This window comes from Sitophilus oryzae, unplaced genomic scaffold (assembly GCF_002938485.1).
Source record: "Sitophilus oryzae breed Bouriz unplaced genomic scaffold, Soryzae_2.0 scaffold_41_pilon_pilon, whole genome shotgun sequence".
In the NCBI taxonomy this organism is placed as follows: domain Eukaryota; kingdom Metazoa; phylum Arthropoda; class Insecta; order Coleoptera; family Curculionidae; genus Sitophilus; species Sitophilus oryzae.
The window spans coordinates 1-12837 of NW_022146996.1; the positions used below are offsets into that span (position 1 = coordinate 1).

A 12837-nucleotide genomic window follows, 5' to 3' on the forward strand; every position below is an offset into this window, starting at 1 on the left:
TCTTTAATATTTTCATCATAATCCAATTAACCGTGGTCTTAATATTCCAAAGTAGTATCATTTCCTTATAGGTTTAGTTTCGTCCTGGAATTCGCCAGGTGGTGAACTAAATTGTGAAATAACGTCAATCAGAAATGAAACAGAACGTGTACCTGACCAGAATACAGGATGTGACTGTGGGATGGAAGGCATGGTAAGATGTTGAAGTTTATTCAATAAACTATTCAAAGTTATTCAATATATGGAAATTGGAATAACTCAATGTTAATCAATTTAAATTTTCCAGTTATAAATCATTAAAATGGCAGCATTTTTAAAATTATTTTTTATTACCGTAGATTATAATACTGATCAACAGCACAGATTAGTCTGTGTCAACAGTTTCAAAAAAAAAAAATAATAAAAGCTTTACATAGATAACTTAAATAAAATAGGCTTTAAAACTTTCTTAATTCAAAATTTAAACAAAATAGTTCCTAGTGTTTTGGCAAACTGTTTCGTAATTAATACCTACTATCAACTATAATCAACCAAGGTAACCTATTGTTTATAAAACTAATTAGCAAAAAAAATAAAACTTCAGACCATAACTGGAAAAACTAATAAAAATATACCGGGTGCTTCTCAAAAGTGGCTCATCCCTATAACTTTTTATTTTTTCAGGTAAAAAAACGAAATTTGTTGTCTTAGTATATGACATAAATTAGGATTGATTAACGTATCCAATTTTTTTCGTCCACTTCCTGTTTCAACGGAAATGACTACAACTTTTTACTTTTAAATGGCACCCTCGGTATTTTTTTTTTGCTTTATTCGATAGAAAATGACTCTCTGAATAGAATAACATATCATATGTCAACTTTTGACAGTTTCCCTTAAAACAAAATTGTACTTTAAATTCCAATCTAGAATGCCATGGCTGTGTTAAAGACACTAATTTTTAATCAAGGAGCCTTGGAAAAATAGATTTGATCGTCTAATGTTTTTAGTGTCTTGTCCTGGCCGGTTAAAAGATGCCAAAATCGTATTTTTAATCATATCTCAATTTTTTCAAATGGATCTAGGGTGGCTCATTAGTATATTTGGAAAAAGCATTTTTTTACAAATAATTTGATACTACACATTTGGTATTTAGAGCCAAATTATCGTTATTAACCGCATGTTGCAATTTCAAATAAACCATATTTGAAAATATCAAAAGTTGACATATGATATGTCATTATATTCAGTGTCAATTTCTATCGAATAAGGTAACAAAATACCTAGGGTGCCATTTAAAAATCAAAAGTTGTAGTCATTTCCGGTGAAACAGGAAGTGACCGAAATCAATTGAATACGTCAATCAATCCTAATTTATCTATACTAACATACCAAATCTCGTTTTTTAACTGAAAAAATAAAAAAAGTTATAGGAGTGAGCCACTTTTGAGATGCATCCGGTATAAGGTTTTTGAGTAAAATATTAGTTATAGTCTCGTTCAAAAAATAATACAATTGCATCATACTAAATATTCAATAATAAACGTTCTAATTAATACTAAATACTAAACTTTCTTAATTAAGAAATACCGTATGACAGTTTACTCTGGTATTGAATAAATACACTGTCATATGATATTTCTTAGTTGTTTCATCTGTCTCATAACATATCTACCATACAATTCGGGTTATTTGTTGGTTATCCAATGTTTTGTATCCATTCTTGTAACTGATTTGACAGGACCGCAGAAGGACTCTGGATAACCTATGAATAGCAATGATGAGCCTTGAACCACTTTATCTGCCTTTTTGTTGCCTTTGTTCGTATCCCGGAACGCAGGCATATAAAATAGCAAAAAAAAATAGCGATGTTCTCCTAATGTATTTAGAGTACGCACACTAGTCTAAAATTAACCTCTGTGGAATCAAATACCTGTAGCTATGCTTGGCTATCTGTCAAAATGACGTGTGTTCTTTCTTACCTTATCCTACCTCTCTCAATCAATAATGGATTACCGATATTTTCACATGTTCACAAACTGTGACACCCTTGTATATGCTTAAGAGAGAAGCTGTTCCTTGTTTCAACGCTACTATTCCAGCTCTTATGCCTTTTGACTTTCTTGAGTTATCTGTATACCAGATTATTAGGAAATCTGCTGGCAGACCCCACCTGTTTCCCCACCTGTGTACCAGAATGCCTTACCTTGAATAGGTATATCAGTTATCCAGACTTTTTTTATCCCTGTGTGGTATAATTATTTTAAATTTGTTGGTAAAGCGATACTTTGGAGCTGTTGCAACTATCGGTGTTCACAATTTATTGTCTGCTTTTAGCTCCTCGATTAGTTTCCGATTTTACTTATACATTGCTGATTGAATTAACCTGTGCATGACAAATACCTTTGCCTTGTAACACTCATAATTTGGTTTGATGGTCTTCGTTAGACACAAGCAATCAAGCCTTTGTGTGAAACTTTAGAGCCTTATTGCCCCCAGGCCGACTTTCTGCACCACACCACTGACCTGTTAGCACCTACTACACCTATTCTCGTACATGTGCCAGCAGTCAGTGCAGCAGTCTCAATCGTTTTTAAAAAAAAAAATTCGACTTGATCCATAACAAAAGATATAAGAATATCTTGGTACGTACGAAAATTTTCATGCCAATGATCATATGTATACAAGCTGGCTGTGGTATGACAACTATAACGATACTAAATATAAATAACCTTAGTACAGTATGATCGAAAAAAAAACGGCCTCCAGTTGGCTTGGAAAAGACGATCGATGACATTCTCCATATAATTATTTTATACAACACAATGATCGAAAAAAAAATGGCGTCGGCGACGGTTATGAATTTAAGGATCGCTGTCAGTTTATATGTAAAATTATATGGGGATGTGTGATGTCATTGATGTTCATTTCCAAGCCAACTGGACGCCGTTTTTTTTTCGATCATACAGTATATAAAATGACAGCGATCTTCTTTTCATAGCCATCGCTGACGCCGTTTTATTTCGATCGTATTGTACTTAATTAAGATCATGTCATATTTTTATTTGACTATTCTTACTTGGACTTTTATATTTAGACTAGAATTACTGGAGGTCAGGAAACAGGAATTAACCAATTTCCTTTTATGGCAGGTGTCATATATAAGAATGATTTTTTTTGTGGATGCACGATTATAGCTAATAGATATTTATTGACAGCTGGACACTGTATATATCAAACAAATCCTGATGATTTGCTGATATTAGTAGGAGATCATGATTTATCAACAGGTATTATATAAATTTATCACTATTTTTTAAGGATGAATTTTTAAACAAAACTAAAATAAAACACTAATTCACCACAATACACCAAAATACACTCTACTTAACGCACTGAATGCGCGTTTCTCCAATCTAGTTAGCATCATCAGCAGATAATTAAAACTAAATTAATAATATCTACAAAATGAGTGTTTTTATAGGAGCTCTTAGTGTAACAATTTATCACTGAAACTACATGGAAGGAATTGGGCCATTATCTCTGTTCATATTATATTTTCATTTATTAATTTTGATGCTCTTATCTTTATCTAATTGCCTGTAATTTGAATTTTAAGTTATTAATATCTATACAATGATCTTTATCAACAATATGTTGAGCAACGCCAAGATTTATCCGATCTACCATTTCTTATCTGAGTCATATGTTCTTTAAATCTAGTTAATGTTGATCTTCTAGTCTCACCAACATATTTCTGATTACAATCTTTACATGAAATTCCATAAATACATCCCCTTTCCGGCATTGTTGTCAAAGGTCATTGTATAGATAGTAATAATTTAGAATTAGCTAAACCAGTCTCAAACTACAGAAAATTAGATGCATATGGGAGCGTCAAAATTAATAAATGTAAAGATAATATGAACAGGAGATAATGGTCCAATTTCCTCTAGTTCTCTGTTATTATTGCTCTAGTATCGATAATTAATTGTTACGCTCGGTTGGTTTTGACTCGCTTGGATACTTTTGCCACGATTGACGAGTGCCAACTGAGCGCCTATATAAACTTAAGAATGTTTAGGGGGTTAACCACCGCGATCTTACAGATCTCTTGTGTGGACCCCTTTCTTGAATTATAACGAGTAATATCATCATACAGTCTCAGGGCTTTGCCAGAAGCCCGTATCTGCAACGGCTCCACAGAGGCCAGCTCTCCATCTTCGACATCAGCCGTGCCAAAATTTATGTCCACTCTTATTAAATACAATACAAAAAAGTTTTTGGCACGAACGGTTCAGCTTCTCTAGGCATTCTTTGACCAACTTCCAATTGATGGTTATTGAGGTGATCGCTTTTAGTGCTGCTTGACTATTAGATTAGATGGTTATTTTCTTTTTCGATAGTTCCTATCTTGATTGACATCTTAGGTAGAATATAATATTCTTTCGATAGCGTAGATTTCAGTCTGAAGGATGCTGAGGAGAGGAACCCATTGGTTCGGAGTATTTAGTTTTCGCCCTAAATACTCCTATCCCTGTCCCTGCTTTGGTTTTGGAAGTATCAGTATACCACGTTATAGTATGGTCTTTAACAAAGCTGAGCAAACGTTTCTCTCTTTCAATTTTTTCAATCCTATATAAACGCTCAATTTGTAAATATTAGTTTTGTTTTAATCATCTGCTGATGATGCTAATATAGTTAGCAAAAGGTGTATCAAGTACAAATGTATTGTGGTGAATTGGTGTTTTATTTTAATGTTGTAACACCAAAGATTCCAACCCCCAACTGTAATCTACGAAATAATACCAATTGTAATCTACGAAATAATAAGTTATTTGTGACAAGGCCGTACGTTTGACGTCAAATGTAGACATGTTATTTTTTTTTCAAACGCCATAAATAATGATTTAAACAATTTCAATCGTTCCAAATAATATAAAAATATTTAAAAGTAATACCTCGTAAGTAATTATATGTATATCGAGAAACTATGGTTACGCTCGTTTAATTTGACACTTTATATCAGTTTAATAATATATTTTCGTACTTTTGTGCTTAGACATACTTTACTTTTATGCCTAGGCGTTAAAATGACATTTTTTGTAGTCAATCACGTCGCAAAAATTATTGCTTTAGTGACGTTTGAGAAAAAATGGCGCTGGGAGGCACGTATAGCCGCCCATACTAAAATATGTTAATAAAAAGTTGGTAGGGAGTTCTTTTAGTTTGAAAGTAAAGGAATTTTTCCAATTTTGGTCCGCGGTTGTTTTCCCTATCCAGCTGGGGTCACGTCCGATGGGAGTTTGGAGTTCTCCACGCGGATTTTCTTTTTTTTTGTTTTTTTTTAAATAAGTTTTATATATTTTTTTGAGATTTTTTAATTTTGAACACCCTCTCCTACCCCTTTACCAACCCCCCACCCCCACTAAAATTTAATAGCCGGATTCCCGGTATTTTAGAGCGTGTTTTTAAAAATTAACAATTAAAATATTCCAAAAAAAAATTGTTAAAAATAATGATTTAATGAAAAAAATTGGCACCAGGTGACACATACAGCCGGTTTATCTCAAAAACTACGGCTTCGACACACTTTGATATTATCTTAAGTTTTGTTTAAAATATATTTCCGTATATAAAAGGTGAAAACCTGAAAACCGCGTTTTGCTAGCTGTTTTGTTTCTGAGTTATAATTTTTTAAACAATATTCTATTTTTTTTTATCTCAAAAACTGCGACTTTGACTGATTCTGATGTTATTACAAATTTTGTTGCAAATATTATTCCTAATCTTAAATTGAAAACCGCGTTTCGCTAGCTACTGTAATTTTGGAGCTACGATTTTTTTTTTATTTTGACCCCCTCCCATAACAATTAATGAAATTAAAAAAAAAATTTGCCGATCTTAATAGCCTACCATACGATATGGTCGGCTAAAAATTATAAAAGCCTCTAAACAAAAGGATAGAGTAGTGTTGTTATTAGACTACAGAAGTTACCCTGAAATAATAAATAATAATTTATTACTGAACGGATAGTATGACATAATAAAGAATGTATTACATTTCTATATAATATTATATCTTATAGGTCGAGATACGAATGCTAGCAAGTTATACCATGTTAGCGCCTACGAAATCCATCCTTGGTTCAATATGACCTCCTGGCGAAATGATATTGGAATCATTCAAACAAGTACTGTAATAAAATTTGGTCCTGCTATAAGACCTGTTTGTTTGCCATTTAAACATACTTACTATGATTTTGCTGGACAAACTGGAACAATTTTAGGTATAACTATTAACTTTAACACTACTATCTGACAAAACATATCACTAGTTGTTATTACAAAATGTTTTTCTTGTAATCACAACTTTGATACTTTTTAAAACTGCTATTTTTCTTGTTTTTTTGAATATAAAATAGTTTTCTCTCAATTACAGGTTGGGGACTTTTAAAATTTTCTGGTGTACCCTCAAACACGTTACAAAGAGCCGATCTAACAATTTTATCAACCAGACAATGTAATTTTTTTGACCAGCCACCTACTAGTTACAACGAATTGTGTACATACGAAAAAGAGAAAGATTCCTGTCAACATGATTCAGGAGGTAAGTTTAACTTGTGACTTGTAGATAAATTAATGATATATTAATTTATCGATAAAAGTAAAATAGTTGTCACCTAAAAACATTCAGAATTAATAGACTGCAAATATTATATATGTCGTCTGTCAAAATCATATCTTTTCTTATGGGACAGTCTTTAGCCAATAGGTATTAAGAACGCTGTACAACTATAACTTATACTAAGACTGGATATTAATAAAAACTACATGTTACAAGTAAAATAAAGTATGGATTAGTTCATGTAGAATGTATAATAAGTAAAAGGGAGGTTAATCACCGCAACCCTAAAGATCTATGATTGTGTCCCCCTTTCTTGAGTTATAACTCGTCATACAGTCTATAACTTAACATACTGGGGATCTTCCTATTATAGGGGGACCTGGGTATTTCCCATCCTAATTTTACAACAAATGTTCACCCCCCGAAGAGTGGACATCTACCTCCTCCGATTGATCTGAGGATATCCTGACGAGGATATACACCCTTCCACGGTAGGGGTTTGGCCCTCCTTGCCCTTCAGAGTCGAGGAGCTTGCCTCCGGCTAAGGCACCCGTGAGATGGAGGCTAGAGGATCTGTCTCCATTTTCACTTAACTTGGTCTCTATTTAAGCCTCATACCGGTGTTGTCCCGAATCTATAATAGAGGATATATCTCTCTTCCTCTATTGCCTCCTTGGATTTGAAGTCAATTTCTATTGTAAGGACCTAAATATAGTCCCCCTCTCTCGAGTTGATAACTCGCCAACTTTAATATCCTTACACTGAAGTTCTGGCAAAGCTGGTCATAGGTCCCTGCTTGCCTTCCGGTGTTGGACGGTTTCTATCCTGTCTTTTTCTTTCCTTGCTGAAGCAGAGGTTAGAGGTTCTCGCTCTCTCTAGTCGTAGCGGTAGACCAAAAAACGTTTCAAATCGTGATAGAATAAAACCGCTTGGCAGAAAGTTTACTTACATATAGTAGGTTGATTTGGCCCGCAGCACCTTATCAGGAGTGTAGGCAGATTCAAAATGGCAGAATTTTTCAAAATGGCGCAGCTTAACTTAATAAAACTTATGAGACTAATGGGGTTGAAATTAATAGAATAGCAATTTTAATTTTTATAATTTATTAAAAGTACAGCGTTTTTAAAAAAAAAAAATAAAATGGCGTGATTTTTGACAAAATGGCGCCGGATACCATTCCTTAGTCTTCGGAATCTTCTAAACTAAAATATAAAATTAAAAATAATAAGTCTACTTAGAAACTTTTTGTTGGTCTAGCTCGAAAAAATATAAAAATATTTAAAAATACCAACTTTTGAATTACATTGTTGGTGCACATGTCTTTGCAGGAACTGCATTGCAGTGTATATGGAAGACCACTTCTTTTGCATTTACATCTACTACTGCAGACATCCAGTTTTGCAGGAGCATTTACAGTGGCGTCGCCAGATATTTTTTTCAGGGTGGGCCAGCACTGGGACCAGGTTTTATTCGGGTGGGCCAGATAATTTACCATATCTTAGTTGTTGATTATATTTTCTGGACATTGCGCGGGCGGGCCATTAGTGGGCCCAAGCTAATCCAGGCGACGCCACTCCCTCTGGCGACGCCACTAAACATTTAGCTAGCTCTTGGCATGTCTGCCATACATTTGGAAGTACAGACCATAGGGGAGTCTACTTTGAATTCTTTTCAATCCAGCCCCATCCCTTAGGTGATGGCGTTACGTTATCCATATCGTAAGAACGACCCCAGACTTGACCAGCTTGGTAAGCAAGAACTTTGACACCGTCCGGAATGGAAGACAGTGATGGGCTTCAAATCGCTTGAAAAACTTTGGTTGCCTTATCGCTCTGCGAATTCCATGTTTTCCAGGCAGACTTTTTTCCTTTGTAAGAAAAGAAAGACACCGTGTCACATCCTGTAAAAGCATGAAACCCAGGAAGAGCGCTAGCCTTGTCGCCAAGAGCATCTATATCAAATATGATTTTTTTAGGCCAAGTGTGTTAGACCGGTTACTTGGCTGCGAATTCCATGTCCTCGTTCTTCACGGACAGTATTTTTAACGCTATCAATTACATATTGATTCCATACAATATCAATGCGCAATGCTCCCAATTTTGCGGCATCTTTTTCAACATAAGATTTGGAGACCGTTACGACGCGCGACGCGCGAAAACTTCACTGACCACTTCTCGGAAGATAAAAGGTCTGTTCCCAGAAGAATCCCTGACTAGTCAGCACGTTTTTCATTGGTTAAAATGCGTAGAAACCTGATTGTTAGTCAGGTTTCTACGCATTTCAACCAATAAGAAACGCGCTGACTAGTCAGAGATTCTTCTGGGAACAGACCTTAAGGCAGACGCGTTTAGTCTTTAGTTAGTTTAAGTTTTTACGTTGTACAGTAAAGTTCTGAATAATAATTGAAATATTGTAAAATAATTGTGGATTTTTAATAAGTGAATTTAATAAAGTCAAGTCGTTGTTGTACTGAGTGTTTTGAATTATTGGGACCCACGGATAGAGTAAATTCGTAACAATACTTAATGTAAAAGGTTTATATTTTATATGGAAATTTAATATTTTTTTCTTCGGATTTTTCGGGGGGGGGAGGGGGGACGGAAAGGGGTCTTCTCACAATTACTTTCTTGGTGCGCTGCTGCTTGTAATAAATTTTTGATTTGAACCAAAACTTATATCTCGCGCGTAGGTGATTGAGCTCGCAACTACTAATAATACAGAACTAAATTCCGCCATTTTGAATTTTATCTACTTAGTGTAGTATTAATCCTATTATTATTAGCATTTGAATTCAAAATACACTTATTAATTTAATCGATTAAAAAACTTAAAACAACAAAAAAAAACAGTAATTCTAAAAAAACGCCGCCATTTTGAATTTGTCTCCACTTGCAATAAGGTGCTGCAGGTCAAATCGATTGTTTATGTGTATATACCACCTATACCAAATGGTTTGCTTCTATCATTATTTGAAACGTTTTTCATGTATTTGGGTTCTACCGCTACGACTACTCTCTCTCCTTTTTCGAGGAGTGTTTATGCTTCGAAATCTTTTGTTAGGTCGATGAATGCAAAATAAAGTTTACTCTGTTTCTTCTTTACTTTTTCCTGTAGTTGGCGGACGAAGAATATGGAACCAACGGTACCGCAGTTGGTTTGCGATACCCGTTGCGATTTTGGTAGGATTTTTTCTACATGTGGGTGCAGGCGGTCTGATATAATTTTTGCAAGGACTTTTCCCCCGATAGCCAGTAGTAAAATTTCCAGGTAGTTTCTGCAATCTGATGCACTTCCTTTGTTCTTGAATATATTCATTATATTCGCATAGCGAAAGCCCTGAGTACCACTTCGCTTTCCCATATGACATCGAAAAGACCGTTAAGGTGACCAATAAGTCCTTTACTTGTACACTTATATATAGATTTCTGCGGAAATCGCTGGAATTACTTCACATCCAACCAATTTGTTGTTTTTAAGCTGGAGGTCTTTATTGTCTGTTCCGTTATTGGGGTAAATAATACTTGAATGTTGTTATACTGAGGTATTGTGTTTAGTGCTTCCATATTGAGGTTGTTTTCTTGGTTAAGAATATGGTTGTAATGGTCTTTTCAGGGATTTCTGATTTGTACGACTGGAAGTAAGGTATGGTCGAAAAAAAAACGGCGTCCAATTGGTTAGGAAATGACGATCGATGACATTCTCCATATATTTTTACATATATAAAATGACAGCGATCTTTATTTTATAGCCATCGCTGACGCCGTTTTTTTTTTCGATCATACTGTGTAAACCAACCATAAGTAAAAATAATTTCGGGTCTATATTGTCTACATCATTGATTATAAAATTTTCTAGGACCTGTAATATGGTATGATACAAGCACCGAAAGATATGTATTAGTTGGAATAATTAGTCATGGAAAACCTTGCCCTTCCAATACCCCTGGACTAAATACGAGAGTTACAGAATATTTGCAATGGATTATCGATAGAACAGGAAGAGGTAGATATTTAAAAAAAAATCTCCCTTAAACATTTAACGATAAAAAAAACTAAAGTATATATTATATTTAAAAACAAGAAAATATTTGATAATCGTAAACGTATAAATTATTAATACATATAAAATGTATTTGCACATTAATTTTATCTTTTTTTTGCTTATTTTTTTTTTGTTTTATACTCTAATCATATTTTATCATTATTCAGTCATTTATTTTATATCTAGATAATCAAATTGCTATTGCCGCAATATCTGGATAATAACGTTGTTTTTTCTTTTCAGATACTGGATACTGTGTTAAATAAATAATAAACTAAATCCAAAAAAATCAAGCCAAGAGATAATTTAAATAAAGAATTAAATTATTTTTCTAAACAATACGTCTTATTATTTACCTTTTTCCTCTTGGTCAAGGTCAATAATTATTACTTTGGAAAAACCATAATAATATCAAACAAAACAAATATTTAAACATTATAACAATGCAAAATTAATTTTATTTAATATTAGTCTTTCCAGACAACTTGACTGCCATTTCTTTTTTTGGAATTTGGTTCTCATTTTTTTAAAAATCTAGTAGCCTTCCAAAAGTTTGCGCATTTTAATTTGATAAACATATAATATTTTGTGTATTTATAGCAATATTCCACGGTTTATACATTATTTCTGCTGATAAATTGCAATTTTCAACCAGAAAAAAGTAGGTATATATTATCGCTTGATTCTTAAACTATGTCATTCTCTGATTAGGATTTAAATCAGGATAGTGTAACATATATCGAGCAAAGCTATCTCTATTTTGCCTGATATATAAAACATCTATTATTATACCCTTCCATTAGCAATGGAAAATTTCCAGGAACGCCATCAGTCATGTCGTGCGAACAGTTGGAAGGGGTGAAAATAGGATTCAACCCTCTGCATTTCAATCCGATCAATATCAGGTCCTTCTCTTTGCGCCAGATGGCGACAAGTCCAGTAAAACTATGACACAGCATATTTTAATTTCTTTTTTAGCCATATCCACTTTTATATTTTGAATACTTAACTCTTTTATTTATATATTTATTTATGTCTGTCATTTTAATTTTAAAGTAGTTTATTTGATTTTACAAAGAAATAAACTCGTACCATTGGAAAGCAGGAATGTTAACATATTTAAAAATTTTTTTTTTTTTTTTTACTTAAATATTATAAAAAAAAAATCTGTATAAAAACTGAAAAATCTAATCGAGTTATTGTATTTCAAAAATAGAAATTTACAGTGTGTTAATATTAAAATAAGCAAGGTTGTATGTTAAACAAAACACGACATACAAAAAATCCATTAAAAAGAACTAACTACTCCTTGCTTTCAAACTTCACAAAAATTTCTCTTTGTACAGGAATAAGAAAACACAAAATAAATAAATAAATTATTTTATGAATAATAATTCAATAACAACAAACATACACTGAACTAGTGATGGGATAACTACTCGATTAACCTAACCTACTCGATTACTGAAATAATCGACATCGCTCGAATATGAACGAGCGATGCAAGTGAACGAGCGACGAACGCAAGCGATCGTAGAATAAAATAAATTGAAATCCAATAATTTTAATGCGACATACTCGATAAAAAGCTGAGCGAATTTTCTACATACATTGCAGGTAGCAAATCTATACGACGCCGTATACAGGGGTGTCATTGAAATGGTGTAAAAAAAATCGGGGGGGGTGATAGTACTCCTAAAAATAGTAAAAAGTTTCTATAAGTATAGGGTGGAAAATGCATATTAAGGAGTTAGGGACACTGAAAAGGTGAATTTAAAAACGGCTGTTGTAGGCTTAAAAAACGAGACAAAATTTCGACAAAAATCCTCCGCCATAAATTTTTGACCCTAAATCAAATGGTGATACTGAAAAATTATTTCAAAAAGCGGAAAGGGTAGTATCTGCAAGGGTAGGGGGTTATTTTGTGAATAACTTTTTGAGGTTATTTTTTTTTGCAACGTGGATTTATTTTTTGAAAACTACATACTTTTTCCTACAAAAAAAGATACTCTTGTTGCACATCGCCCAGAGCGATGGGTTTCGAGAAAATTGAAGACAAAGAGTTTACTCTGATAGGTTGCTAACTGGCTAATCAACATAAACTTAAGAAAGCAGTGGCGGTTCAAAAGCAACCAAGTAGTTATTAAATAATTGAAAAACTCAGTAACATAACTGAACGAAGCAATTGA

The 12837-nt window shown here is 33.4% G+C and overlaps 1 protein-coding gene across 1 annotated transcript; it reads left to right on the forward strand.

Moving 5' to 3' along the window:
• Positions 1 to 71: 71 nt before the first annotated feature.
• LOC115885795 (venom serine protease 34-like) lies at positions 72 to 10987 on the forward strand (the record flags this gene model as incomplete). The annotated part of the gene is made up of 6 exons (XM_030904818.1): positions 72 to 193; positions 3077 to 3269; positions 6069 to 6269; positions 6422 to 6589; positions 10463 to 10609; positions 10892 to 10987. Coding segments are annotated over 6 exons (854 nt in total), but the record flags the coding sequence as incomplete, so codon positions are not given.
• Between the last annotated feature and the right edge of the window lie 1850 nt (positions 10988 to 12837).